Below are 26,754 nucleotides of genomic sequence, written 5' to 3'. Positions count from 1 at the left end.
TCATAGTTTTGAGCGTACACCTGCTGCATCCCTTTGTGCCCATTCCTTCAATACCCTGCGATGAAGTTTCCCGCTGGCGAGTCGCGGCACCTCATCAACAAGCTGGATGCCCCCAGTGATCTGCTTGTGCTTCGCCACGCGGTCTTTCATGTAGCTCTGGATGTCCGCCTCGGTCAGTCCGCTTGCCTCTTCCTTGATCTGAACATAGGCTCGTGGGCATTCCTGCCCGTTGGCAATGAATCCCACGACTCCCGCGTCTGCAATACCATCATGTCCTAGCAGCACAGCTTCGAGTTCTGCCGGCGAAACCTGTAGCGCGTTGACCTTGATCAGTTCCTTCTTTCGGTCGACAACCCAGAAACAATCATCCTTGGCGACCATGATATCACCTGTTTTCAGCCACCCATCGCTGTCAAGGCTTTCCTTGGTCGCTTTGTCGTTCCTCCAGTATCCGAGACACACATTGGGACCTCGAACATGCAGCTCCCCCGGCTCTCCCGGTCGCACCGGTCTCCCCTCTTCATCTAAGAGCTTACACTCGCAATTAGGGTCGAGCATGCCGACGCTGCCAGACTCGTCGTAGAGTCCCCCGGGGACATGGATCGCGCCGCAGGTGACCTCGGTCATGCCCCAGCCTTGTACCACGTTGGTCTTGAAGCGGTTCTGAATCGTATTCTGTAGCTCCCTCGAGAGCGGTGCCGCTCCACAAAGAATATTTCTGACGCTGCTGAGATTGTAGCGGGCCGTCTCCGACCTCTTGTCGAGCATGATTAGGATCGGCGGAGCGACCTGGAGATGAGTAATGCCGTACCTCTCGATAGTGGCCAGAAACTCTTCGTAGACAAATTTACGCATGATATAGACGGGGAAGCCGAGCTTTGGAGCCATCAGACATGCATATAGTTGCCCTGAGGCCAAGGAGTCAGATATTGTGAGCTGGATATTCAGAAGTAGAGAGGCCTACCGTATGCGTGGTACAAAGGAAGAAATCCAACCCACCGTTCCGGTGGTCGACTTGCTGGCACTAGGGCGTGGGGAAAGCCCTGATCGCGCATAAAGATGGTCTGTTCCACATTGGCAATCAGGTTGCGGTGTGAGACGCACACGCCCTTTGGCAGGCCTGTGGTCCCTGAACTGTAGTTGATTGTTGCCACCGTCGTGGTCGAGGTATCAGCCATGTCGTCCCATCTCCATTCCCTCGCTTCGTCTTCGCTCCCGATAAAATCCCTCCAATCCTGCACACCGTCAAGTGTTTCGCACGGGTGATCGGCAAACTGAAAGATGCGCTCCTTTAGAATGCCTACACGAGAGGCTGCATCGACCGCGGTCTTGACAAGACTCGGGTGCACGAGAATCAGCTTAGAGCCCGTATCTTTCAGCTGATGTTCAATTTCGAGCTGCGTGTACGTCGGATTCGCCCCGCTAAAGACTCGTCCTGAGCCGACAATTCCCTGATATGCCACAGGTACAAATATATGGTTCGGCGTTAAAATTATGACGACCTCGCCTTTTCTGATGCCTAGCCGATCGAGGCCGTACCCAAGACGCCGGACCCATGTGAGCATCTGTCGCGGGGAAAGCGAGTTGTTGGGGTTACTGGCGTCGATCCATATAGGTTGGTCGGATACGGTCTGGTTGGGGGGGTAGAGGTACGAGAGGATGTTTGATTTGGGGATTTCGAGATGGGGGAAGGTGGATCTGTAGACCATGGCTCTCCTTGTTGTTTAAGGTCTTTGTTTTCTATGTTTTCTGTCTTTTAGAAAAGAGCGAGTGCCCTGCGGTTTGAGGTCCTATATTTGATGCTTCTCATACGCGGGGTCCGGGTAACGTTTACCTCGGTCGTTGGGATGAGTCTATCCCTCCCGTCATTGCATGCATTTCATGGACAAAAGCGTTTTTTTTTTTTTATCTTTGAAAGCATCATATTTAGCTCAAATAAAAATGTGTAGCTACAGCTTGGGCTCTATATACTCCCACGTGCAATCGTCCCCCAACTCCTCATCCAGCCCAAACTGCTTCTTCAGCTGCAGGGCAACCTTGTAGTATTGTTGATGCCTTGCCACCACGCTGCCCGCCGTCTTCAACTGGTCTCGCCCGACCTGATGCGGTGGGCAGCATCAGGCCCATCGGCGACGCGGACGAACCGGGCGTAGGTCCAGATCTCGGGCAAGGGGTATGCTGGGTCAAACCCTGCCCCCGTAGAGCTGCATGCATTCGTCAACAATCTTGGCCACTGCGATAGGCACCAGGATCTTGCTTTGTGCGATCACGTATCGGCCGCTTTTGTTGCCCAGAGCGTCCATCGTGTCGGCTGCATTGAACACGACCAGGCGCAGGGCATCCAATTTCAGTCGCATCTGCGCGATCCGCTCGATATTACTGTCAAATTGCCAGATGAGCTTGCCTCGCGGTTTCTTCCGCTCATCTGTTGCACGGACTAGCGCGTAATCGAACGCCAGCTCGGCTTGCCCGATCAGTCGCATACAGTGGTGAATGCGTCCTGGCCCTAGCCGGCCTTGAGCGATCTCAAACGCCCCCCCCTCGCCGAGAACCACATTCGAGACGGGAATGCGCACATTGTCATAGACGTACTCTCCATGGCTCTCGGGTGCGCAGTCGTGGCCCATGATTGACAGATTCTGTCGCATCCGGAAGCCGGGCGTGTCACTCGGGATCAGGAGCATAGAATGGCGCCGCCGCGGGTTAGGGTTGTTTGGGTCGGTGCATCCCATCAGGATATACAACTTCACCTCAGGATTCCATTTGGTGGCGAAGAGTTTGCGCCCGTTGATCATATACTCGTCCCCCTCGCGGCGGATGCTGATAGCGATCTTGGTCGCGTCCGACGAGGCCACATCTGGCTCCGTCATCGAGTAAGCGGACGCGAATTCACCTCGAAGCAGCGGCTTGAGCCACTGCTCTTTCTGCTGCTCATTACAGTACTTGGCCAGCAACTCAATGTTCCCGGTCTCGGGCGCGTGGCAGTTCATCGTCTGGCCCGCCCAGTACACCTTCCCCATGATCTCGGCACAGCACGCCTACTCTAGGTTCGTGAGGCCAGGGGATTCTTCAAACTCCTTCGGCAGAAAAAGATTAAATAGTCCACGTTGTTTGGCTTCTTCACGTAGATGTCGCATCAGTGGTGGCATCTTCCAGCGGTCTTTGGCCAGCTGAGCTTTCATGATCCCCTGTGCGGGGATACATCTCGTCTCGACCCACTCATGCACTGCCTGGATTTTCTCGATGGCGATCGGGCGGAGTTTTGTGATTGTCCATGCTGGGTAATTGCTGAACGGAAGCTTCGAGGTGTCCGGTTTGATCTGGGTCATTGTTGATGATTGCACCGAGCGGGTTGGCCAACATTGGGAAAGAATCGAAAATTAGAGGGCGCTGCGGGTATTGGTAGCCTGTATCTGCCGCATATATGATGTATCTAGCAATATATTCACACCAAGAATTGATCGCTCATCTGTACAAACCTTTGTCCTGCTTTTGAGAAACGAACTCGCGATCACCGTAATGGATTCACAGTATGCGCCGGCCTGGCAAAGGGCGAGTAACCTCTCCTGGCAGTGCAAGACCCAGGCCACTAACAAGCCGCTCACAGTTCCTCGACGAGTTTGGGGAGTCTCCAGCTGTTTATGGCTCACTTCCCGAGCTACGAAGCAGCTGGGGATGTTAATCAGCTCCTCACCTCGATTAACACCGCATTGTGCTGGTTAAATATATACAGGGCCGTCCTCTCCTCAGCAGAAACGCCAGGAAAGGTTGGATCCTTGTATATGCGCCCATCCAGATACTCCATGATATAGAACGGCGTGCCGATAACCCCCTCGTCGACGCAAAGACAGAATACCCTGGGAACAGGAAGTTCGGTTTGCTCGAGAGCGTTGAGGACTTCACGCTCTACCTTGTGGGCGGACTGTGACACCAGCTTGCCCGGGGGCTTCTTGCGCATCACATATTTTGCGCCATCGAAAGCTGTAATCTGGTAGGTTGGCTTGGATTGGCCATACCCAAACTGCAACTTCTGTCAGTATCATTCATCTTCTGTTTACGAAAATGGATAAATGGTTCGTACCTGGCTCATCGTGATCGGGGTCTGGATCACCGGGACATGAGTCGCGATGTAATTTCCCAGTGTTGCGACATCTACGGCTGATGAAGTGCCACAACCTAGCAGAACAAGAGTTCTCGACTCCTTTCATCACCTAGCGAATGAATGGATGGAGTCGTAGCGCTTAGCTTTACGGCCGGCGTGGATATCGGCCGGATATCGTTTTCCTGCTACTAGGGGATTCACAGTTACTGTCGGACGAATCATGAATGATCAACAACGTATTGCCTGAAGCCGAGGAATACTTTACTCTAGGTAGCATCTAGGTAAAGGAGCTAGGAATAATATTGGCAGCGCGGAAGCGATTGAAGGCAACATGCCAGGCTCCCTGGACGTCGGTCTCTTCCTTCGCGCTCCCCCACGCGGCATGCATCTTGGTCAGATCGACCTGCCGGTCAAAGTCGAACTGGTTCATGAGAAAGTTGGAGACGATCGTCAGGCTCTTGTCATTTCCCACCCTGCCGCCTTTGAGCCCATACTTCTTCTCCATCTCAAAGCATTTCCCCTTGTTCTCCTGGATGTATACGCTGGGATCCGGGCCCGGTCCGTCTGTAGGCGCCACTCCCTTTAGCCCAAAGTACTCTCAGATGATGGGCCACTTGACCGACCAGGTGGACCACTGTGCGTTGTCGGCCACGTTGTACCACTCCCCTGCGCTCCACTCTGGATGCAGGCTGGCGTAGACAGCGAACCGGCCGATAATATCTTGGTTACTGTCGTTGCTCTTGATAGTCCAGCTCTTCGTGCCGGGGAAGACAACCTCTGCACCTGGTCCATTGATTTCACGGTAGAGACTGAGGTAGAGGGCAAGCCATTGAGCCAGGCAGTAGGCGTTGTTGTTGGGGACAAAGCCAACGACGATGTCAGGAATAACATCACACCATTTCCACGCTTTGCCGGCGGAAAGGCGTTTGAGAAGCTTGACCTGGGGGTAGTAAAACAGCTTCGACTTGAACGGCTCGGGGATGGCAGGTAGAGACTCTGTCAAGGGAAGCTTGTCCGCAAAGGGGAATTCGTCGAGAAGATGGACTCCGTAGGTCTTTTGGAGGTATGTCAGCGACAGTAGGTCACCGTCAAGGAAAGGAATCCACTTGCCTTGACTCCAGTTGGCAACACCACAAATGCAAACTTATCGCTCAAGTTGTCTACTGCGGTGACGGCTCTCCGTAGTAGATCAACATTGATTCGGATCTCAGTCTCATTATCGGAGTTGTAGATGTACGCAAAGAAATAGACATGGCTAACGGTGTCGATCTGGGGGACTTGATTCCGCATGCACTTTTCCAATGCGGCCTGTTCGCCAGACAGGAGATCCAACCCGGAAACAATATTCAGTTTCTTCGACGCCGGCCACCCAGATTTCTGTGCGGCAAGAGGCCGATTCGTCAATGCAGTAACTCTGTCAAAGGCGTCTGGGGTTGGATAGTCGTTGAGCAACGCATTGACGACTCCCCAGCCGGTGATGCCGGACGCGCCGAAGACTAGGGCATGATCTCCCATGATGATTAATCAAGATACTTCCTTACTGAAACAATCTGGAGACGAGGGGCAGCTCCTTCATTTATGGATCTCCAACTCCATTTCCCCTCCTGTCGATCGTTTTTCCGCCGGCTGTGCTTAACCGATCCCGAGCACAACCATATCCTGGGAGGGCTTTGTGTCCACGCATTAGGAGGGAGTAGGAATGTTTAGTCAAACAGAAGCAGTATCCAGGACCCATTTTTCAATGATTAATGTCTCAATGCAATTGTTGACATTGGTGATATGCAAGGTGTTTGTGGGAATCCAGTGCCTTGCGGCTATATATAAATTGCAAGCTGTATACCCTCTCCAGCAACCAGTATGGGCACAAGAGGGGCTGGCGATATCCACCGCCATTCTTCCCCATATACTGCTTAGCAACATTATCAACTCCTGTTATTTAGACCTAGATTGAATGGTAAAAGTAAGCCCAAAAAAAAAGGAAATAAATTATATTAAAATATGAATGAAAAAACAAGCATTGTTGTGAAAGAGCCTAGGTCTAAACGCGGTAAAAGCCGCACGGAGGCATCCATTGCACTAGCATAAGAATGATAAATGCTAATATACTTCCAGCATATGCGTGGCGCATTGGTATCTTTCCAACCGGCGATCCTCGTATTTCTTACTTGGCGGGACGATGTTACGTAGTTATCTCCCGAGTATTCCCAGGATGTTCCCAGGATACTCCCCAGAGTAGGGTCAGGGCATACCCAGTTCCCCAGAGCCTTATTTCTCCATGCGCGCTCAGCAGTCTCGGCCTGCGCTTCCATAGGCCTGGTTTCTCTGCCTCATATCAGGGCAACCAACCACGCCCTGGGCGAAGACAGGGGTCTGGTTCAGCCTCGCCGTCACACTGCGCACACTCCAACAGGGCAATCTCTGGTTGGTGCTTGGCTGATACCCTCTTCATAGTCTGCTTGCTCTGGTCATGTCAGGCTGCGTCTACGAGGGGTATAAGAAAGGGTACACATCTCAAGCCGTCCTTCATCCTCCACAAGACACCCTTCTACGCACTGATCCACTCGTTCTCAGAGTAACAGAGCATACCCTATCCAGTCTATCCTCAGCACAATGGTCCGACTTCTGCCTCTCACTCTCACCCTCGGCGCCTCTGCACTGGCAACCGAGCGCGTTCAACTCCTTTCCCGCCAGGTAAGCGACTGCTCGCAGGTAGGCTATGTCGACTGCGGGAGTAAATGCATGCCACCTGGCAACAGCTGTTGCGGGGATGGCATCTACTGTCGACCAGGCACCTACTGCGTCGTTAACGGCTGCTGCCCGATCGGTGAAGTTTGCACCGGGCCTGGGGGCACCATTACCGAATGGTTCGACGTCACTACTACAGCGACCCTGACCGGCACTACCACCGTTACCGACGATGTTGAGCCCACTGAAGCGCCGCCGGAGGACTCCACTACCACTGCCACCTCGTCTACCAGCTCACGGCCGGGTATCCCCACGTCGAGCGAGTCCCAGCCGACCCAGTCGCCGACCGAGTCTACTCCGGTGCCTCCTGTCTTCACCGGCGGCCAATCTGGCTTGCGCCCGGGCGTTGGTGCTGTTGCAGGCCTTATCGCTGGAGCCGTCTTGCTATAATGGTTGTTGCATGGCTACTGCGTGTTTGCTAAGCGTGGGCTTAGCAGCAGTCGTTCTCTACTTTTCATGCTTCCTGGGCAAGGTCGCCCTGCCTAATATCTTGGGATTGACTCTGGGGCAATCCAAGATTGCTCCATCGTTCTTAATAAGATAAAAAAAAATGTAATTAAGTCACTCGTTTAACCCTGAATAAAATAAAAATATACTTCATAACCACTTGACCCCGGAGAAACCCCAGGCAACCACGCGCTGTACCGTCAATTAACAAGATATACGGCGCTGCTTAAACTCAGCCCTCTCGCAGCGGGATTAAGGGACCTACTACAAGTGAGCAGCGCTAGATAAAGTGTAGGACCTGACTTCGCCGACAAGCAAGTCGATTCGGCCGCCTGACAGTGAGGAAACGGTTCGCGGCTTATATCGTTCTTCCTGATATGGTTGACTCCTTGGATCACGTCTTGGGCCTATGAGTGCTCGCATCCCTATCTATTCGTTACCGATTTCTTTCCGTACCGTGCAGGATCACAGACTTAGCTTTCTACAATACAATTCCTCCTCAACGAGGAGGGCTTTCTGGTCATTCTCAGAAGGCAGGCCAGCAATGATACAAAACTTTCCAGCAGTAAGGTCGGGCGAATTAGGGCATAGAAGCCCGTAGACGGAACTTTTCCGACGAAGCCCTGAGGCCAACAGCCTAGCCGGACCCCAAGCCGGACACAAGAGGACAAAATCAGTCCAATTTCGCATTGGCAGAGGCAGTCAGAACTTGGGGAAACGGAGCTTTCCCGTTCCTTACTAAAGGCATCTTGTCTGAGCAGCACGCCAAGGTCGACGACCGTATCGGCCCATACTCCGTTGATCTGGGGTATCAAACCCTCGTGAAGCCTTAAGTGGAGCAAATCCGGGGCTGGGCGCGGAGAAAATTCTATAAAAGGAGAAGCAGAGACGGCAGCCTTTTCGACAAGACGCCTCTGTTTTACCAAGTCCCAGGTGCCCAGTAACCGATCATGATGTCAGCAGCAGCAGACTACAAATCAGCGCACCGGGACGATGAGCCCAAGGCCGTGCTTGAAGCCCTTGAGCACGTTTCAGAGGCCGACCGCATGCTGGTCCACTTCCCCATCCTACAGGACAAGTCCCACGAGGAGTTGGAACTGTTGAACAAAGCCGTCCTGCGCAGGCTGGATTGGTACTTTCTGCCATGTGTGACAATGATGCTCCTTATGAGGTGAGAACCCCCTCTTATCCTAATGCTTTCTGTGCCCTGTAGCAGTCCTTACGAGTCACAGTTACCTCGACCGCATCAACGTCTCAAATGCCCGTTTGGCTGGCATGCAAGAGGACCTGCACATGTCTGATACGACCTGGTCAGCCGGGATCTCGCTCTTTTACGTCGGGTACATCATCTCCCAGGTCCCCGCCAACGTCTTCATCGCCAAGGGGAAACCGAGTATTCTGATGCCCTCAATCATGCTGGCGTGGTCAGCGGTCACGCTCTGCATGCCCGCGCTGACCTCCGGCTGGGGGTTCTGTCTCTGCCGATTCCTGGTCGGCTTCACCGAGGGTCCTTTTATCCCTGCTGTTTCTCTCCTCACCTCGTCCTGGTACACGAAGAAGGAGTCCCCACTGCGAATGGGGATCTGGCATGCAGGCAATATCATCTCCAATGTGTTCTCTGGTCTCCTGGCCGCTGCGATCCTCACCAACATGGATGGAATAGCGCGTCTTCGTTCATGGCAGTGGTTCATTCTGCTTGAGGGAATAGTAAGTGTGCTTGTCGCCGTGGCGGCATATCGTTTCCTGCCGAATTTCCCGGATAACACCAGTCGCCGCTGGTTCTCTGAGGAGGAGGCGGCCATGGCGCAGTATCGGCAGTTGATCTCTGCCGGGGGAATACACGAGGGCGCAGAAGGGCAGGGCGATTACTGGGGAGGAGTGATACTGGCGGCCAAAGACCCATTTACCTGGTTTTTCGCCGCCATCCATTTCTCGCTGATCATTGCACAGTCATTCAAGGATTTTTTCCCCTCGGTGCGTCCAGACCCTTTGACCCCCTTCTTCTTCATAAGCCCGCGAGGCCGTACTAACGAGATCAGATTGTCGAGACACTTGGATTCAGCGAAGTCGTCACCTATCTCGTGCAGGCGCCGCCCTATGTGATTGCATATTTTGCAACTCTGGCTATCTCCTGGTCATCTGGAAGACTTCTGGAGCACTGTTGGCACATCATTGTCCCGATTCTGGTTGCCCTCGGCGGCGCAGTGCTCATGATATCCACACTGAACGTGGGAGCCCGCTATTTCAGTCTCATTCTGCTCTGTACCGGCCCATTTGTTGGCCTTAATGTATGTGAGCTCTTGAACATTAGCGGTAGAGACGGGGCAATCTGCTGACACACGATATAGATCCAAATCTCTTGGGAGACAACCGTCGTGCCGCGGCCAAGGACTAAACGGGCGGCGTTGATCGCGATTGCCAACTGCGTGTCTTCTATCTCGCACTGGTTCACGCCGTACTTTTTCCTTACCTCCCAAGAACCACGATACCAAACTGGTGGAGGAATAATCATTGCGGGATGTGGACTCACGGCTATATTCTGTCTTCTGGCGAGATGGTGGTGCGTGAGGAAGAACAAGCAGCTGGACGAGGCAGAGGCGGCGACAGGCGATGTCACAGACTGGAGATATGCTACTTGAGCACGGATATCGGTGTATCCAGTCTGAATGATCTCGCTAGGCTCTTATAAATGCGCTGTTCAGTATATGATGTTCAGTAAATCCGCGCTCTGCGTCTTTGTGGCTAGGCGATGGTAGTCCGCCTGACGGAAGTGAGAGACATGCGTATCTAACCAGCAGATGCAAGATAGAAGGAGTGCTTCTTGTCATGTAGGGACCAATAGATGGCCAGTATCGCCTCTGTCCCTTGGTGGGATAGGCTGCAAAGTTGGCAGCATGGCCTACTCGGTCTTGTCGTCTATTCAAGCCTCTTTTGGTCCTCAATCGATGCTACTAATCACATTCAAACCATATATTTTGCTCGTCTATCATATATTACGCAGGTATACAACAGCGACCCTTAGTTCGGACGAACGCCCGTAATCCAGTCAACTAGTAGTCTCAGTCCAGCCAAGGCTGGAGATGAGGGTCCTGCTTACTATCCAGCAAACAGCACCCCCTGCTAACTAGTTTCCAGCGATTATAGCTCCGTAAATATACATAGGAGTTCATACTATCGAGGGAATTCTCTCCTTGCTGTCTGAGTAGACTAGGTAGCCGAAGGAGGAGCCAAGCGGATGACGTACCTGAGAGGTCATTCAGCGTCGCCAGTATAAGTCTTCTTGAGGGCTCGAAAGGCCACAAAGTACCAAGGTGTACCGAGATGCCCCTAGTTTGAGGAGCTTTTACTCGTGCACAAAGATACGCAGATTAAAAAATATCATTAGCTATGAAGCAGGTACTATGGACTAGACTACATTTTGTTCTCCAGTTCATACCTGGACTTCAGTATGGTTACCTCAACCCTCCACATCTTAGCCAGCCTGGTACAGTCCCAGCGCCACAATATGCGGGTTGAGCATGGTCAAGTTGAAAGGCGTGACAAACAAGTCGGTGTCCGTCAGCATGATCGCCATTGTATCGTTGACGATTCCATCGTCCGCAAACACAACCCCTCCCGGCTGGGCCGTCCATCCCCGGTTCTTGCCCGTGACGGTCAAGGGGGTGTAGGTGAAATTCAGCTGGTTGCTCCATCCAACGAACTTGGGCTGCCCCGCAGTCGTCGCGGTGGTGTACGAGTTGTTTGGGCCGACAGCCTTTCCGGGGGCTTCCCACTCCAATTCTAACCTCTTGCCAGGGTAAGAGAGAGGAATGCTTCGATTTCGGGCTATTCCCGCCTGGCAGTTCTCGCCGATACCTTCGGCGTCAATGCAGCTCTCCTCGAGGTTGGAGATCGAGGGGTCGGTGATGCGGTTCCCAACCTGCTCGCTCCCATCGTCCTCGGTCTCATCAGCATTTATACGGTTGATATTCGGATTGTTGAGAATGCGCAGGGTAGGGAAGTTTTGCCAGGCGAGGCGCGTTTGGCCCTCGGGACAGGCGCTGATATACGGCGCCAGCATGGTCCACTGCCAGGACTGCGGCCATCCGTTTTCGAACCAGACAGGCATAGGCGCGAGCCCAGCCATCTGGCGGAAGACCATCTGCTGGCGGGACTCGATGGAAATAGACTGGGAAAGTAGCTGGGAGACCTCGCGGGAGTCGAGATGAGACAGAAAACCCCAGACACCAGACTCTCCGAATCGGGTGACCCGTTGCATAAAGTCGACCCATTCGCGGACTGACCGGTACGGATAGTTGTAGACGCACTGCTTGGGCGCGGCCTCACCGAGCATGTTGCTGAGCAGGGTGGCGTGGCCGACCTCCTGGTTGGCCATGAACTCGATAAGGGAGCGCATCTCTGGACCCAATCCAGCATCCTCAAAGTCCGCGTCCGAGAACCTAGCAAGCCCATCGTGGAAGAGGTCTAGCTCTATATATTCCTGGTAGACTCCTAGGGCGATGGACTCAAAGTCCCAGTCGCTGTTGACCATGTACCGGGGGAGGGTTCCGTTCGTCCCGAGTCCTCCGGCTGGCACGTAAGGGGCCGGCATGGGCTGCTGGGGCACCCCCTCAGCGTTGTAGTAGGTTGCTGTTGGGTTGGGTGGCTTGGGATCAATTGAGGCAGCCAGCGTCTTCGAAGCTTTGGCTGCCCCCGTAATGGTGGGCGTCCCTAAGTAGGGGCCATGGTAGGGGGCACTGGTGTAGCCATTCTGTGTGACAACGTTCTGGCCTGTGGTGACAGTCTTAGTAACTGGCGCAGCCACAGCGCTGTAGAAGAAACCCAGGGCAATAAGGACGTGAGGGTGCATTGTTCTTCATGCGATGAAATACCAACAACCGGAACGGACGTAATTCGTTAAGGAACGATTGGGGAGCCTAAGTGCTTATAACGAATTCAGTTCATATCAGTGATGTATTGATGAGTTATTACTAGGATTACAGCTGTGGCCCGGATATGTTCGCCGTGAACGGTCGCCAGATGCTGTTACAATGGCCCAAAAAAAGCTTCAGTTACGGCTTGCATTCCCCGTCGGCATCAAGCCACCAGGCTACCAGGCCGGATACAATATCCACACCACTGGTCACCTCTCCCTACGCTGTCTCGACATGCTCAGCACTGGTCTGAAGCCCTTTTATGGTGCTGTACATTTCCCCCGGCTGTTCTGCCCGCAGCTCATCCTGGTTGGCATACGCAACCTTATACATCGTGTACCATGGTCGCTCAAACAGCTTATCCAACGCTTCCAGCGATCGCCCGGTGGTATCCTGCACACTGTCAGTATACTCGCATGTAGTGTCACCGATAGAGTCATCTTACTGGCATGGCAAGCGATACATAGATCAACCCCAGCACACCGATGCAGCTGAAAAACAGGAATGCACCCCAGCGATGTGTCGCCGCGAGCAAACTGGGCATCGCCTTGGAGCAGCCAAAGTAGAAGGCCCAGTGCAAGGCCATAGAGATGGACATATTCAGGGATCGGATGCGCGTGGGGAAAATCTCGGGCCCAATGAGGTAGGGAATGCTGAACCAGCCTATACTCCACGCTACGGCATGCAGGTAGATCGCAACGATGGCCGCCGTCGATGCTCGTTCAGCATGTCGAGAGGCCTTAACCCCGGCGATTGTCATATCTTTGGTGGCGCCCAAATATGCTCCGACAAAGACCAGTGTGAGAATCTGCAGGCTGATCCCTACCAGGAGAGATCGGCGGCGGCCAACGAAGTCTACAATGACCAGGGCAAAGGCCAGCGTGCTCGCAAACTTGACAATACCATAGATGCCTGTCGCCAGGAAAGTGGCCTCCTCTCCGACAATGCCCAGGTATCCGAAGATCGTTGGCGAATACTGAGTAATGGCATTTGCGCCCGACCACTGAGAGAAGAGGGTGGCCATGAACAGGAGAAAGAATCTTCGTCGATTCTCAACCGGAACAAGGGTCTCCTTGATCAACTGCCATGACGAAGCAGAGGCAACGGATTCATGCTCATGCTGGATCTGCGAACCCATGCCCGCCAATTCGCCCGCGATGACCGAATGCCCAGCGTGCAGATGCCGCAACCGCGACAACGCAGCGGCTGCTTCCTCTTTGCGGCCAACACTTAGCAGCCATCGCGGCGATTCAGGGCATAGAAACGTTCCTACGCCCCAGATGGCTGCGGGGAGGAGCTGCAGGAGTGTTGGCAGTATCCATTGCGTGTCGGTGTTAGCATACTTCTTGGTGACGCCGTAATTGATGAAGAAGCCCAGAACGACGCCCAGTTGCTGACAGGCGGCATACTGCAGAGTCAGCAAGCCTCGGATGGCCTTGGGCGATATTTCTGAGATATAAACTGGCGGGACAATCGTTGTGACACCGATACCCATGCCACTGATGACCCGGCTGGCATACAGACCCGCGAGACTACCGCCGGACAGCCCCTGTCCCAGTACACCAGCGATGTACACGAGTGTTCCTAGCCGCAGCGTCCAGCGGCGTCCGACCCGGTCATTGATGGGGACGGACTGCAAATTCAGACATCAGCACTCTGTTCGCTGTATACGGATGCTCAGCACTCACGCACAGGCAGCCAAAGACTGCGCCAGCAGTGGCAATTGACACAATCCACCCCTTCGTTCCGGCATACTCGTCGTCTGAGAGGTGGTCAATATCAAACTGTTTCTTAAAATGCGCTTGCACCACGATGGAGGCGATATTTCCTGTCCACTGTTAGAACCCGCTTTGCGGAGCCGCAGGACCAGGGAATTCAACCTTCATCGAACCCCTTGGCGACACCAGCCAGGGCAAAGATCCAAGTCACGCTGAAGAGATAGATGTTGAAGATGCCCTTGGGGGTTTCTCGAAAGGCCTTTTTCGTGTCAGCGATGAGTCCCATGGCGTTCTGGCTATGGTAGGCCGAGTGACAAGAGTACGACCAAGAACGGTGCAGGGTTTGTCCCCTCGGATCCCCTTATGGTATTTACTTGGCTTACACTATCATCTCTACCCCAACTGTGCCCCAGATATCGGACGCTAGTTGAATATCCGACCCCATTCTTCTTCGGGAAAAATCCGATGTGGACAGGTATTAGTACTCTCGCACGGGCAGGACACTGCCGGTTTCCATGAGCAGCAAGGACAGACCAAGAGCATAATGAACTTCTATCCCCCACCCCCCGTCATCCAAGCACAAGTCCTCTTCCGTATTCCGGACTCACTGCGCTGCTCCGGGCAGCCAACCGAGTGGCGTGGCGGCTTCGCGGGCCCTCCGTCGGACATTTTCCTGGAGGGCCCGGTCAGTGGCCCAGACGGAGCTTTGTACTTGGTTGACATTCCATACGGCCGGATTCTGCGGGCTGATATGAACAAGCCCGATGATGAGAGAATGGTGACGGAGTGCGTGAGGTGCGATGGGGAGCCGAACGGACTCGCTCTGCTGAATAATGGGCGGTTAGTGGTGGCCGATTACAAGCAGGTAGCTATACCATACGTGCTCAATCCAGCCACTCATCGCTATAGAAGAGCTGAAGCTGATAGCTAACCTACAGGGCATCCTCAAGTTTGACCCAGTCACCAATGAAATCACACCGCTGCTCACCCGGCGCAACCTCGAGCGTTTCAAGGGCCCCAACGATCTGATAGTGGCCTCGAATGGCGACATCTACTTCACCGACCAGGGGCAGACTGGTCTGACAGATCCAACTGGGCGCGTTTACCGTTTTTCACCGAGCGGCAAACTCGACAGCCTCGTCTCGAACGGCATCTCGCCTAACGGGCTTGCTTTGTCTCCAAACGAGCGGTTCCTCTATGTTGCCATGACCCGCGCGAATGCTGTCTGGCGACTACCGCTACATGCAGACGGGACAACGACCAAGGTTGGTCTCTTCTTTCAATCGTTTGGGAATGCAGGTCCGGATGGACTGGCTGTCGACGAGGAGGGGAACGTACTAATCTGCCATCCAAGTCTGGGGAGCGTCTTTGTCGTAGACAGCGAAGGACTGCCCAAGGCCAGGATTGTTACTGCCCCTGAAGGAGGGAAAAATCTGACCAACTGTTGCTTCGGGGGAGAGGATGGAAGAACCTTGTTCATCACCGATAGTATGAAGGGGAATGTACAGTATGTCAGGTGGCACTGCGCTGGGATGGAGTGGATCAAGTCTAGGTCTAGAAATAGCTAGGTACAATTATTTCGCATCAATACTGCATAGGTAATTATACAAGTTCTCCACCGCTGCCATGGAACTGGCCCTCTGCGCCGTGTTGGTGGCCGCCCCAATATGCGGCGTGCTCACCACGTTCAAGTTCTCCCACAGCTTGCCATACCTTTCTACAGATGGAGGCTCCTGCTCATGGCAGTCAAGGCCAGCGCCCCAGAGATGACCTTCAGAAAGCACCCGAACCAGGTCCCGTTCATTGACAATGCCTCCTCGGGCTGCATTGATGAGGATGGCATCAGGTTTCATCTGTCGCAACTGTTCGTAGGAGATGAGGTTGTGCGTCTCATCTGTCAATGGAACATGCAGCGTCAATACATCCGCCGTTTCAAGAACCTCCTGCACACTTTGTGCTCGGTGATGCGGAAGGTGAGGCCAGGCGTCATCGGGCGTATAGGCATCATAGGCGACCAGCTTCGTGTCGAATCCTCCATGAAAGATCTCAGCCACCGTGCGACCAATATTGCCCATCCCAATAATACCTACTGTCCTCCTGCGGAGTGTCAATCCCTTGCATGTCTCCTTCGGTACTGGTGCTGTCATCTGTCGTGTAGTAATCGACCGGATGCTGCGCGCGACGGTCAATGCGAGAGTGACGACAAGCTCAGCGACATCCCTGGAGTTGGCGCCCGGCGTGTTCAGGATCTTGATACCCCGTTTGGCACAGGCTGCCTGGTCAATCTTGTCAATGCCGACTCCGTGCTTCCCAATGGCGATCAGGTTGGGGGCACGAGCGATGTCGTCGGCTGTGACATACGATCCCCGGACAAGGACGGCTGTTGCATGCTCTCGCCAGTTGTTCAGTTTCTTATCCCCGGGGAGGACGACATTCCAGAGCATCTTTGCGTGCTCGACCGCGTCTGGATGCAGGCTATCGATCATATACACGGTTCGCTTCTCCGTCAACACCTGGGTTGCGACTGTTTTCTCGTGGGATTCCATGATTCTGGGGATCATTTTGGGTCGGTAACACTAGCAGTTGGTGTAAGGGTAGGTATCAGTGATAATGGACGGACCCCGTAAGTTTGCCAGGGACGGGTCCATATATGCCGGTCTATCACAGCGTCGGACTGGATCCGGAGAATTTCCGAACCAAGTGCTGGATCAACAGGCGCGATCCGTCGGGGATCTCAGGGGGCAGATGGAGCAGCATCTGGCCAGCTGTCAGCTAAGTCTCGGTATGTCATAGGCGTGGATGGCTGCTCGCTTACCCTCATCTCCTCCTCTGTATGCCTCCCCATCCGCAGCTCTGAGGCTGCCAACAAGACCCTCCGGAACACCTTGACCTCGTCAAAGCGCCCACCCACTGCTGTGAGAAGCGCGACGCATTTGCTTATTCCTGTTGAATCTGGGGCAAGGTTCTGGATCAATGCGAGGTCCGCCGTGCAGAGGATGGCAACCCCGGCGGCAAAGACGTCGTAGCCGTCGGTAAAGGCAAACCCAGCTGGTGCATGACCATCTAAAGAGCGATACATCCGATCGACCATATGCTCGCAGCTGCTCCGCACATCGTTTTCAATTTCTAGAAAGGGGTCTTCAGAGACCTGGATTTCAGAGGTAGAGAAAATACACAAGGAAAGGATCTGGATCAACGCCCTGCACGACAGCTGCTTCAGATGATCACGCGCAGTCTCATTCTGGTCCAGAAACAGACATAGTTCACGAGGAACATCCCTCCAGAAGCAGATGTTTTTGTAGTGAAAGAAGGGGCAGCGCTCATCGCTGTCGCGTATGCTCGAGATGAGCTTTGCGTACATGAGCAGGTGGAATTCAAATGCATCTTGGCCGTCAGCATTTACAGCCCCTAGTCTGGGAAGCTACAGTGGTCAGCTATTGCCGAAACCTAGAGGGTATGCGCCGTACTGCTGGGGTGATGTCTTGGTCTTGGATGCCAAATGGCCGGTCCATGCTGGTGCATATTCTCCTACGAATCTGGATATCAGCACAGTATATGGTGACGCCTTGATACGATAGGAAGATACGCACTCACCGGTCGAGCGAGTACAACGTCCAAAGGAGAGACTTCTTCCTTTCGAATTCCTTTACCGGCAGTGCTGAATCTGTGTCTTGTTCTTTATGCATCCCAAAGGCAATACATCTCTTCATTGCTAGCCCCAGCAGATGCCAAGTCGACCCGCCGTTGGGGCTCAGCATAGAATATACCACCAACAGTACCAGGCAGTGCATCTCGCTGAAACAGTTGCCGCATTGGAGGATCATGGGAAGAAGTTTGACGGCCGCTGAATGCAGACTCTGTGCCAGCAAATCGACACAGCCCACCTGCGGCGACAGGAGCATCCCGATACTGACGGCCAGAAAGACACTAACGTCTCGGTAGCTTTGCGCAGCTGCAGATGGCTCCCCTGTTTCATGGCTAGTCCTATCGAAGAAGGCTTCACACTGTTGTTCCAGCTCTGCTCTGTCAAAATCCAGATAGTAAATATGGATACGGTCCAGAAAGCAGCGTAGAAACGGCGTCACGAAGTCTTTGCTGAGCAGCTGTCGAGGATCTGGCACAAGGAGTAGATTCCAGGGTGCGGCCTCAGCCTCTGAACGGCGGGACTGGGATGGAGTCGCACCGCTGAGGCTCAGCATTGCCTGGATCATCTCACTCATAGCGAGCTGCCGGGGGAACCCGCTGACCCCCTCACGAGGCTCAGCCATAGCGCTGCGTGAAAGGAAGCCGATCTCACCCAACGCTGTCTGAACTGAGCTGTCCAGCCCTTCCGGCGGCATGGGCGGCGTGGCATCTCCATCGGGATCGTCCGATGATACCCGCCGTCGCTTCTGCGACGTTAAGGCTTCCAGCGCTCTGATCCTCTGGATCAGTGACTCGATATAGCCTGGCAGGGCCGCATGCGAGAGGCCATTGCTCTCCTCGGATGGCTCGACCGGGACCTGACGTTGACTGCAACGGGTGCCAGCCTCCCTACAGGCCGTGCAGGCTGGAATCAGCCGGTCGCACTATTCACATCGGTCAATGGATATTGGGGACGAGAGCATAGAAGCCGAGGCCAACCTTCTGCTTCCGCTTCCAGCAGCGCTCGCACGCCTGGGGTCGCCTGGATGGGGTGGAACTGGCGGACATGGGTCGGTTCCTTGTTGTTGGGGTCATGGAATGGGGTCTCTCACCTCTGCAATCCCCCTATGAGTTATGTTTAGAGCTCCAGTCTGCTGGAATTCCATGTTGTTCCCCTTCTCCATCTGTCTACCTCGGCCTTATGGCAGAGCGGGGGATTTCCGAAATGGATCGGATGCTCTCCGAGCATCGAGTATCGGGAATATAGAGTGGCAGCAACTCATGGATGGTTCTCCCACACATTACTGTGTACCGACTACCCATACCGTGAAGTGCGCCGATGGCTTGCTTTTCAGCATCTGAGTGTGTCATATCCAACCTCTTCGACCCTGCTAAATACCCGCTCCTGCCAAGGTCAGACCTACACGCCACCACCGACTCTGCTCGATCCTTTCTGTAACAGAATTCTGGCCGACACCGCATCGTAAAGCAGGCGTTTCTAAGCATAGACGTGACAGGGCGAAGTGAGTACGGTTGTACTACCGGGTCAGGTCCTGCGAGGGACCATCGCCTAGAGACTTCAAGAGATGATTCTGAGCCCCGACTTTCGATTACCCCTGTACATCTGACTGCTGCCTCGCATCCATGATCTAGCTGGTGACGTCTCAGTTACCAGAGGCACGCTCGTCCGCTTATTGTTCCCAATGCCAGACCACTGTCTCTCGGATAACCGGTTTCTGCACATACTGCCGCTGCAAAGCTTGAACAGCCTTGAAAATGTGTTGTTCACAGAGCAATCCCTATCTGGTCTCTACTCAGACTTAATGATAAGGGACGCGCTTCCCCTCTTCCGACATAGGAAGCCCTAGTTTTCGACGCCGTTCACTGAGTGGCCCAGTTGAAGTCACCTGTTGACTGCAGCTTCTTCAAGAGGGCAGGGGCAGTTAACTTTGGTCTAGCAGAGCGCGACAAAAGAGGAGAATTCTCAGCGAGCGTTAGCCTCCCAACATTGACCCAGCTAGGCCAGAGACTAGTTTGGTTCATTTCTGTATCTAGATGGAACTAGGGAATATGTCCTGCGGCTGATTGATATCAAGAATTGGTGCTTGTCTTTAGTGAGCAAGTTTAATTGTAGTCTAGCCTGGAAGGTTGTCATACATTCGCCTCTGGCAATGCTCTATGAGCAACATACGTTAGTCTATTTATCCCACCAATGCCTTCAGCTACGTTGTAATATTTTATGGATAATTCTCAGTAGCTACAGGAACTAACTAGTATTTAACTACACGATTCCGTTATAGTCACACATACATTTGGTGTGTAGACCCATAGCTGTCTTTCATTATTGTCATATCTTGGTGACGGACGGTAAGATATATATATGGAGACGGCGAGTTAGGGCAACAACACGGTTTACCCACCTTTTCACGCACAAGCTTTAGAACATTAATCATGCACATATCCTGCTAATGATCATTTAGATCAGGTAGTATAATAGCTTTTCTTCTGTAGAGAATGTGAACTTCGGGGAAATTCCGAGCCCTCCACTAGGACATGTTGACTAGAGGCACAGCCCCCGCCTCGCCTTTGCTGAGCCCCCAGACACCGGATTCTCTCCATTTCCTCTACAGAGGAGTCCGATAGGAACTCTCGCTGTGAATTATGGCCTCTGCTGTGGATTTCCGGTTTCCGCGCCTGCCTGCCTGTCATGTCTGCTACACCAAAAAGATCAAGGTTGGGTCCCTCCTTGCCTCTGCCGCTCCTTTCTAAGAGTCCCAGTGCGATAACAATCGGCCCAAATGTGACCCGTGCGTGCGCAGTGGATTAGAATGCACTACTTTGGCCTTTGATGGCCAGCCGTCTGTGTCGCGAGGGTAGGCTTCCTTTTCCTTTTGCTACAGAGTTTATATCCTCAACCCGGTAGGTACATTAGCGACCTGGAGCAGAAAGTACGAGCACTCCAGAGTCAGCTTCAGGATGCGATCGACGAGCTTCCTCACAATACCTCTTCGGACAGCAGAAAAGAGAGGAGGAGGAGAAGCAGTATGCGGTCAGCGTATAGCTCGCCTACCTTTACCGAGGGCGCAGGGCTCAGGTCGGTTGCGTCCCACCGAGAAAGGCCTCCGCTGATATAGCCAAATAGCTTCATGAGACCATTATTTACAGATCCAGGTTGGAGAGCACACAATCCAACGCTGCTGCAGAGCCTATCCCAGTCGGCCCGTCTGGCCGAGGCCACCATCACGCCGAATCCCCTACCGTCTGCTGCCGACGCGCGGATGATATTTGACAAATAGTATAATCAATTCTTCTATCAATGGTCTTGTACTAACTATTATAGTCTCTGTGGCATCCACGTCCTCAATCCATTCCTGCTCCGTCGACAGGTAGAAGACGTCTACCGCAGGGTTTTCACGCCTCCTGAATCTGACCAGCAACACTCTCAGAACGACCTCTTTCGCGCCTTTATGTTGCTCGCTATCGGCGCGATCCATCCCTTTCGCCAGGGGTCACACCAGGGCCATCCCTACGGGTACTTCCTGTCTGCCATGCAGCATTTCCAGTCCGACAGTCTCTCCCACGGAATCCAGTCGATCCAGGACCTGCTTCTTATTGGCCGCTTCGGCATTTACCATCACATTGGCACCTCAATCTGGGAGATCACCCAGCTGTGCATGCGTCTCTGCATTGAGCTGGGCCTTCACAGACCGCCAACCAGCCGCAAACCGATCCTGCAAGAGCAGCTCGAGCGACGCGTGTTTTGGGAGTGCTACATCATCGATCGATACAGCTCCATCACTCTCGATCGGCCGCTGGCCATCGCGGATAGAGATATTCACGTTTTGCTGCCTGTTGATGCAAATGATGACCAGCTCGAGGCTGCGGAAGGGTCTATCACCGATCTCGACCTCTTCCAGCTGACTCCTCAGGCCAGGATAGGGAATACAGAGCTAGCGGTTTTCTTCACGTCAATACGCCATCGGCAGATTACCTCCAAGATTCACAACCTGTTTCAGTCTGAGGGCCACTCGGATGGTGCGCCTTCTGTAACCGCGGCCGGTCGAGTCTACACGAACTTGTACCGCCTCCTTGAAGAGCTCAACCTCTGGCGCCGGTCTGTGCCAGTATTTGAGCGTACGCAGTGCGTCTACGAGACCCAGGACTGGTTCGATTTGCGCTGGATGCGCGAGCGCCTGATCCTCGTCCGCAAAGCAATGGACCTGGTGCCGAAGCGTGGTAACAGTCCGCCGCGTGACCTGCTCTTGCTGTGTCTCCAGAATGCAACCCAGATCATTGTGATTTTCTGCCGTCTCTACGAGAGCCAGCAGATTACATATACACGGAGCTACTTCCAGACCCTCTTCACTGCCGGCCTTTCTGTCGTGTTCTGCCTGTCCAGCATTGACGGTCCGGACTCCAGGACCATCAGCCAGGCAAAGGATGCGCTAGCGCGATGCGAGCACAGCCTAAGGGACCTGGGCCGAGCCCTACCAGACGCAGCGCAATACGTTGCCGTCTATGAAGCCCTGTATCGTCACATTTCACAGAAACTCCGGCAGAGCGGCACGTGGGATAGCGCTATACCAACAGGCACTGACCGGCACTTAGGCTTTGCGCAGCCAAATGCAAGCAACAAGGGAGGTGCTGACAGCATCGCGCAGACGCATCTGCCGTCTGGCTTGAATCATCTCGACGAAGCGCTACTTCCAGCTTTAAGCGATATCCCGCAGGGGACGGAAGCGCTGGCGCATGGCCAGGATTTCAATACTGCAGAGCTCTTCTCCTTCGGGTCGCTTTTTTGGGACGACACCGTGTGGAGTATGGAGGCAGGACTTGGAGAGTATGCCTACGGGAATCCGCGCGGGATCTCTTTTTGGGACAATGGGATGCCTCCATTCTAGAATCGGACGCTATGCGATATCACTTGGCTAACCCGTCTGCTTCTCAACCCTATCACTAATCTCATCGTAGGTCTGCGTAATCTTCTTCATCCCCGCCTGCAAAATGGCACTATCCCCCCCGCTGAGTGACCACGTAGCGCCCAAGGCAAACCACCTCTCCAGCAGATCCAGCCGGCCTCCAATGCCCCCTATCCCAATAGGCTTTGCAGCCTTCTTGCCAGCACACACAATCTTCTCAACCGCCTGCTGATAGGTTGGATTATCGTACTGCCCTGGAATCCCCATGTCCGTACACAGATCATTCGACCCAATCAAGATCCCATCCACCCCGTCAATCGCCAAATACTCCTCGACCAACTCCACTGCCTCCGGCGTCTCGATCATAGGGATCAGCATCGTCTCTCGATTCAGCACTTCATTTTGCACGTTGGTCGGCACACTCCGAAACCCAAGGATAGGTTGATTGTTCGCGGACCCCCTGCTCCCCAGCGGCGGATACTTGGCATGGTTTACCAACTCCCTCACCTCCTCAACTGAATCGACATGCGGCACCACAACAGCAGCGGCGCCAGCATCCAGAATGCGACTGATATGCCAGTGTGACTTGGACGGGGAGCGGACGATTGGCGAAATCCCCACACTCAGACAGGAGAGGATGAGCTGTGCGACCGTCTGGAAGTTAAGGGCCGAGTGCTCCATATCAATGAAGACGGCCTCAAAGCCGGCGAACCGGGCCATCAGCGCTGCTTCATTACCGGTCCAGAATTTAAGGGTCAGGACGGGCGTGATCTGGGCGTTGAGAATGCGGGTTCGGAAGGGATTGTTGACTGACACGTCTGAGCTGGGAGCGATTGAACCCATTTTCCTCCTTGAAGTCGCTGCGAGCTAGGAGGAGTTGCGTATCTTAATGGACGACCGATTGAGACCCTTCAGAACCTATGGATGTAGCCCTTTATATGGGACATATATGCAGGCCTATACATGCGCCGGGATTTTTCCGACTGGCTTCGGGGTCCGTCCGATGAGTATCAGAACCGTCTTAAGTGTAATTGACTAATTGACGCAGTGCATTATATCTACTAGCGGATAGCTGAAGTAGACACCCAGCTGGATAAATATGTGCTAAACTAGTCCTTACAGACATCGCCCTGCCGCTTAAGCAATATCCGGGACGCTCTGTCGGGACCCCTTCTGTCCATGACAACAGGCCACGAACAAATGATATACCGTGGTACCAATACTGATAAGGAACAATGATAATGAGGGTATAAAGAAGAAGTCCTAGAAACCCTTCTTATCGATGGCACCACCCTTGGTAACTTATTTGTGGTGTTTCTCGACGCGGGAACGGATAAAGGCGTTTATGTAATTACGAGCGAATAGAGCAAGATTGGCCGGTTCGGCCGACCCCGCCGATACAACACCGAGAGAGCCTCACGGATATCTGGCTGGAGGTCAGGAGTGGAGGCAGATTGCCGCTCGGGAGAAATAAGGGACAGTAATGCCGTGCTGACTCAGCCTTTGTTCAGTGCAAATGTGCCTTTCATGCCCGTGTGCAAAAGGCACTAATCCCAACGCAGTAGTCGGCCCGGATTGATCCGGAGGGATGATGGCCGGCCAATGGTGTGAGCGGGAGACCGATTCCGCCAATCACGTAAGCAGGCGTCCCGGTGTTCTCGCCCTCGTCCCCGCGCCTGCCGCCACCCGGTCGCCGTTTCCTTGGAAGTGAGAGGAAGAATTCGAGGGCCTCGTCACAGACCCAGCCTGCTGCACGTTTTACCGACCCCTCGATCGTCTCGGCCTCGCGTTGTCACGTTTCATCTCGTCATGCGTTCCGGCCATTTTCTGCCTGCCTTCAGACTTGTCAAAGAAATCCACGAATGAGGCCAATGCTGACCAAATCAGAGCAGCAGTCATGTTGCTCAACGGTCAGATCTCCGCGCTCTCTCTCGACGATAACGACAACGGCCAGCAGCATCAGGATGAGGTCCAGGCCAAGCACCAGGACCAGGGCCACACTTGCCCTTCGCGTCCATCCGTACCCTCGTTGAGCCGCATCTACCGCTGCACCCCCGTGCCCACGATCGTCCTCGATGCGTCGATGGTCATCATCGAAGTCTCCAACAGCCATGTCGCCCTCTTCGGCAAGCCACGGGACTCGCTGCTTCACACCTCGATCAGCGACGTCAGCCCCGAATGCATCCCAGTTCCTAATATTCCCATCCTTTACGGTGCTCTGCGTGCCGCCTGCTCGACTCGAGAAATCCAGGTGGTGGAACATGTCGTGGTCGGGGAAAAGATAGCGCACAATCTACGGGTGACGCCGGTCTATGAGGATGAAACGCTGCTTTTTGTCGTGCTGGAAGTCGAGAATCTCAGGGCCGAGGTCATCAACAACCAGCATGCTTACATGAATGAGACTTATAAGATCCTCGTCGACACCGTTAAGGATTACGCTATCTTTATGCTCGATCCGACCGGCCATATCGCCACCTGGAATGCGGGCGCGGGTGTCCTCAAGGGCTACAAAGCGGAGGAGATTATCGGCAAGCATTTCTCCATTCTCTATAGTCCCGCGGATCGAGATAACGGCAAGCCCGCCCGAGCACTCGATGTTTGTTTGCGGGAGGGCCGAATCGAAGATGAGGGCTGGAGGTACCGCCGCGATGGATCCAGATTCTGGGCCAATGTGCTCATTACTCCAATCTACCAGTTCGGCCAACATGTCGGTTTTGTCAAAGTGACGCGCGACCTTACCGAGCGTAAGGAGGCTGAGGCTTGCATGATTGCCGCCTTTGAAGAGTCGTCCCGGTTGAAGACCGATTTTCTCGCCAACATCAGCCACGAGATTCGCACTCCAATGAATGGAATGCAGATCGCCTTGACCATGCTAACCGATACGGGTCTCTCCGAGGAACAGCGCGAGCACGCCAATATCGTGCAGGACTCCATGTCGCTGCTCCTGCAGATCGTCAACGACGTTCTTGACTATTCGAAACTGTCATCCGGCTCCTTCTCTCTCCACGCTGACATGCTCGATATTCGAGAGATTGTTGGTGCTGTCGTCCGGAACTGCCGGTCCTCACTCCAGGAAGGGGTCGAGTTGGACACGGAGATCAGTCCAAAACTGCCCACGCGCATGCGTGGGGACCCCCTTCGATACCGACAGGTTTTGCAGAACTTGGTTGGCAATGCGGTCAAGTTCACTGAGAAAGGATCCATTCATGTAAAGATCACCTCGTCGACCGACGAGGAGGATTCAGATTCCTCCGTAGTCAGGACCGAGGTGACAGACACCGGAATTGGTGTCCCAGATAGTGCAATCAACACTCTCTTCACCCCCTTCTCGCGCTTCGCCAACTCCGCCGCACGGAAATACCAAGGCACCGGCCTGGGTCTCTCCATCTGTAAGAGCCTAGCCGAGCTCATGGATGGGTCTGTCGGCTATTCGCCAAACCCGAATGCTAGCGGCAGTGTTTTTTGGTTCACAGCGAAGATGGGCGGCCGGTCCGTCACACCCCCCTCCAAGTCACCCAGCGTTTCGGGGAGCCCCGTACCCACCGAAGTTGCTTCGGAAATGCGATCCATAGCGCCTCGAAAACACGTCCTGTTAGTCGAAGACAACATTGTCAACCATACCGTTATGTTGAAGCTCCTACATACCATCGGTTTCCAGCGCATCGATGGGGCCTGGAACGGTGCCGAGGCCGTCCGCATGGTCAGACAAAAGCCGCTTTCCTACGACATTATCTTAATGGACGTATCCATGCCCGTCCTGGATGGGCTTGCCGCAACCGAACAGATTCGCGATATGGGCCTAACGATGCCGATCATTGCCATTACTGGAAATGCGATGAAGGGTGATGCGGAAACGTACATAGCCCAAGGCATGGACGATTGCATCTGCAAACCTGTCCACCGGGATCAATTGTTGCGTGTCCTCTGGAAATGGTTTGGGACGTAGTCCTCAGTCTCAGCATGGATATTGGACTGAGACACGAAGATATGCGTTTATTTGCATGAGTTGGCGTCAGGAGAAGATATCACGGGAAATCGGTATATACGCGGCATATAGGGATCTGTAATACAACATCACCTAGTCTTTCTCGGCAGCTAATTCAATTTACTTTCATTTTTTCAAACCCGGTTATCTTAGGACGGACTAGCTATACAGTGTTGAGGGATTGGCCACCATCAGCGCGTGCCATTCTTCATCCGACAACCAAGAGCGAAGGCTCCGTAGCCAAGCCAGATCGTCCACTTTCAAGTACGGTGTCTCTGTCAAAGCCTCCTCCTGTGTGCGA

The 26,754-nt window shown here is 53.8% G+C and overlaps 13 protein-coding genes across 13 annotated transcripts, besides 1 other annotated feature; 4 read left to right on the top strand and 9 right to left on the bottom strand.

Moving 5' to 3' along the window:
- ANIA_10657 (acyl--CoA ligase) lies at positions 1-1,709 on the bottom strand (the record flags this gene model as incomplete). The annotated part of the gene is made up of 2 exons (XM_050612363.1): positions 1-908; positions 965-1,709. The coding sequence occupies 2 exons, from the start codon at positions 1,707-1,709 to the stop codon at positions 1-3; spliced, it is 1,653 nt and encodes a 550-aa protein (XP_050468294.1).
- Positions 1-26,754: part of a sequence feature (contig 1.93 620..340023(-1)) that runs on past both edges of the window.
- On the bottom strand, positions 1,950-3,020 carry ANIA_05287 (uncharacterized protein; the record flags this gene model as incomplete). The annotated part of the gene is made up of 2 exons (XM_657799.1): positions 1,950-2,099; positions 2,190-3,020. 2 exons carry the CDS (start codon positions 3,018-3,020, stop codon positions 1,950-1,952), a joined length of 981 nt encoding a protein of 326 aa, XP_662891.1.
- ANIA_05288 (uncharacterized protein) lies at positions 3,683-4,090 on the bottom strand (the record flags this gene model as incomplete). Its single annotated transcript, XM_657800.1, has 2 exons — positions 3,683-4,021; positions 4,082-4,090. 2 exons carry the CDS (start codon positions 4,088-4,090, stop codon positions 3,683-3,685), a joined length of 348 nt encoding a protein of 115 aa, XP_662892.1.
- Positions 4,380-5,617, bottom strand: ANIA_05289 (SDR family oxidoreductase; the record flags this gene model as incomplete). The annotated part of the gene is made up of 3 exons (XM_657801.1): positions 4,380-4,682; positions 4,722-5,156; positions 5,189-5,617. The coding sequence occupies 3 exons, from the start codon at positions 5,615-5,617 to the stop codon at positions 4,380-4,382; spliced, it is 1,167 nt and encodes a 388-aa protein (XP_662893.1).
- ANIA_05290 (GPI anchored serine-threonine rich protein) lies at positions 6,713-7,237 on the top strand (the record flags this gene model as incomplete). Its single annotated transcript, XM_657802.1, has 2 exons — positions 6,713-6,772; positions 6,812-7,237. The coding sequence occupies 2 exons, from the start codon at positions 6,713-6,715 to the stop codon at positions 7,235-7,237; spliced, it is 486 nt and encodes a 161-aa protein (XP_662894.1).
- ANIA_05291 (uncharacterized protein) lies at positions 8,248-9,933 on the top strand (the record flags this gene model as incomplete). The annotated part of the gene is made up of 4 exons (XM_657803.1): positions 8,248-8,465; positions 8,527-9,268; positions 9,334-9,582; positions 9,643-9,933. 4 exons carry the CDS (start codon positions 8,248-8,250, stop codon positions 9,931-9,933), a joined length of 1,500 nt encoding a protein of 499 aa, XP_662895.1.
- Positions 10,767-12,143, bottom strand: ANIA_05292 (ferritin-like domain-containing protein; the record flags this gene model as incomplete). The annotated part of the gene is made up of 1 exon (XM_657804.1): positions 10,767-12,143. One exon carries the CDS (start codon positions 12,141-12,143, stop codon positions 10,767-10,769), a length of 1,377 nt encoding a protein of 458 aa, XP_662896.1.
- ANIA_10658 (uncharacterized protein) lies at positions 12,427-14,211 on the bottom strand (the record flags this gene model as incomplete). The annotated part of the gene is made up of 4 exons (XM_657805.2): positions 12,427-12,600; positions 12,653-13,840; positions 13,896-13,969; positions 14,088-14,211. The coding sequence occupies 4 exons, from the start codon at positions 14,209-14,211 to the stop codon at positions 12,427-12,429; spliced, it is 1,560 nt and encodes a 519-aa protein (XP_662897.2).
- Positions 15,500-16,486, bottom strand: ANIA_10668 (uncharacterized protein; the record flags this gene model as incomplete). Its single annotated transcript, XM_050612362.1, has 1 exon — positions 15,500-16,486. One exon carries the CDS (start codon positions 16,484-16,486, stop codon positions 15,500-15,502), a length of 987 nt encoding a protein of 328 aa, XP_050468293.1.
- On the bottom strand, positions 16,660-18,617 carry ANIA_11228 (uncharacterized protein; the record flags this gene model as incomplete). Its single annotated transcript, XM_050612361.1, has 4 exons — positions 16,660-17,338; positions 17,393-17,461; positions 17,520-18,493; positions 18,549-18,617. 4 exons carry the CDS (start codon positions 18,615-18,617, stop codon positions 16,660-16,662), a joined length of 1,791 nt encoding a protein of 596 aa, XP_050468292.1.
- On the top strand, positions 20,211-22,157 carry ANIA_05294 (Zn(II)2Cys6 transcription factor; the record flags this gene model as incomplete). Its single annotated transcript, XM_050612359.1, has 5 exons — positions 20,211-20,282; positions 20,328-20,422; positions 20,473-20,643; positions 20,890-21,933; positions 22,097-22,157. The coding sequence occupies 5 exons, from the start codon at positions 20,211-20,213 to the stop codon at positions 22,155-22,157; spliced, it is 1,443 nt and encodes a 480-aa protein (XP_050468291.1).
- Positions 22,478-23,311, bottom strand: ANIA_05295 (HpcH/HpaI aldolase family protein; the record flags this gene model as incomplete). The annotated part of the gene is made up of 1 exon (XM_657807.1): positions 22,478-23,311. The coding sequence occupies one exon, from the start codon at positions 23,309-23,311 to the stop codon at positions 22,478-22,480; it is 834 nt and encodes a 277-aa protein (XP_662899.1).
- fos-1 (protein tcsA) lies at positions 24,196-26,588 on the top strand. The gene has a single exon (XM_657808.2). The coding sequence runs from the start codon at positions 24,366-24,368 to the stop codon at positions 26,412-26,414; it is 2,049 nt and encodes a 682-aa protein (XP_662900.1). The 5' UTR covers positions 24,196-24,365; the 3' UTR covers positions 26,415-26,588.

The sequence above is a fragment of the Aspergillus nidulans genome, chromosome V (genome assembly GCF_000011425.1).
Source record: "Aspergillus nidulans FGSC A4 chromosome V".
In the NCBI taxonomy this organism is placed as follows: Eukaryota; Fungi; Ascomycota; class Eurotiomycetes; order Eurotiales; family Aspergillaceae; genus Aspergillus; species Aspergillus nidulans.
This window is presented reverse-complemented; position numbering and strand designations above follow the sequence as displayed.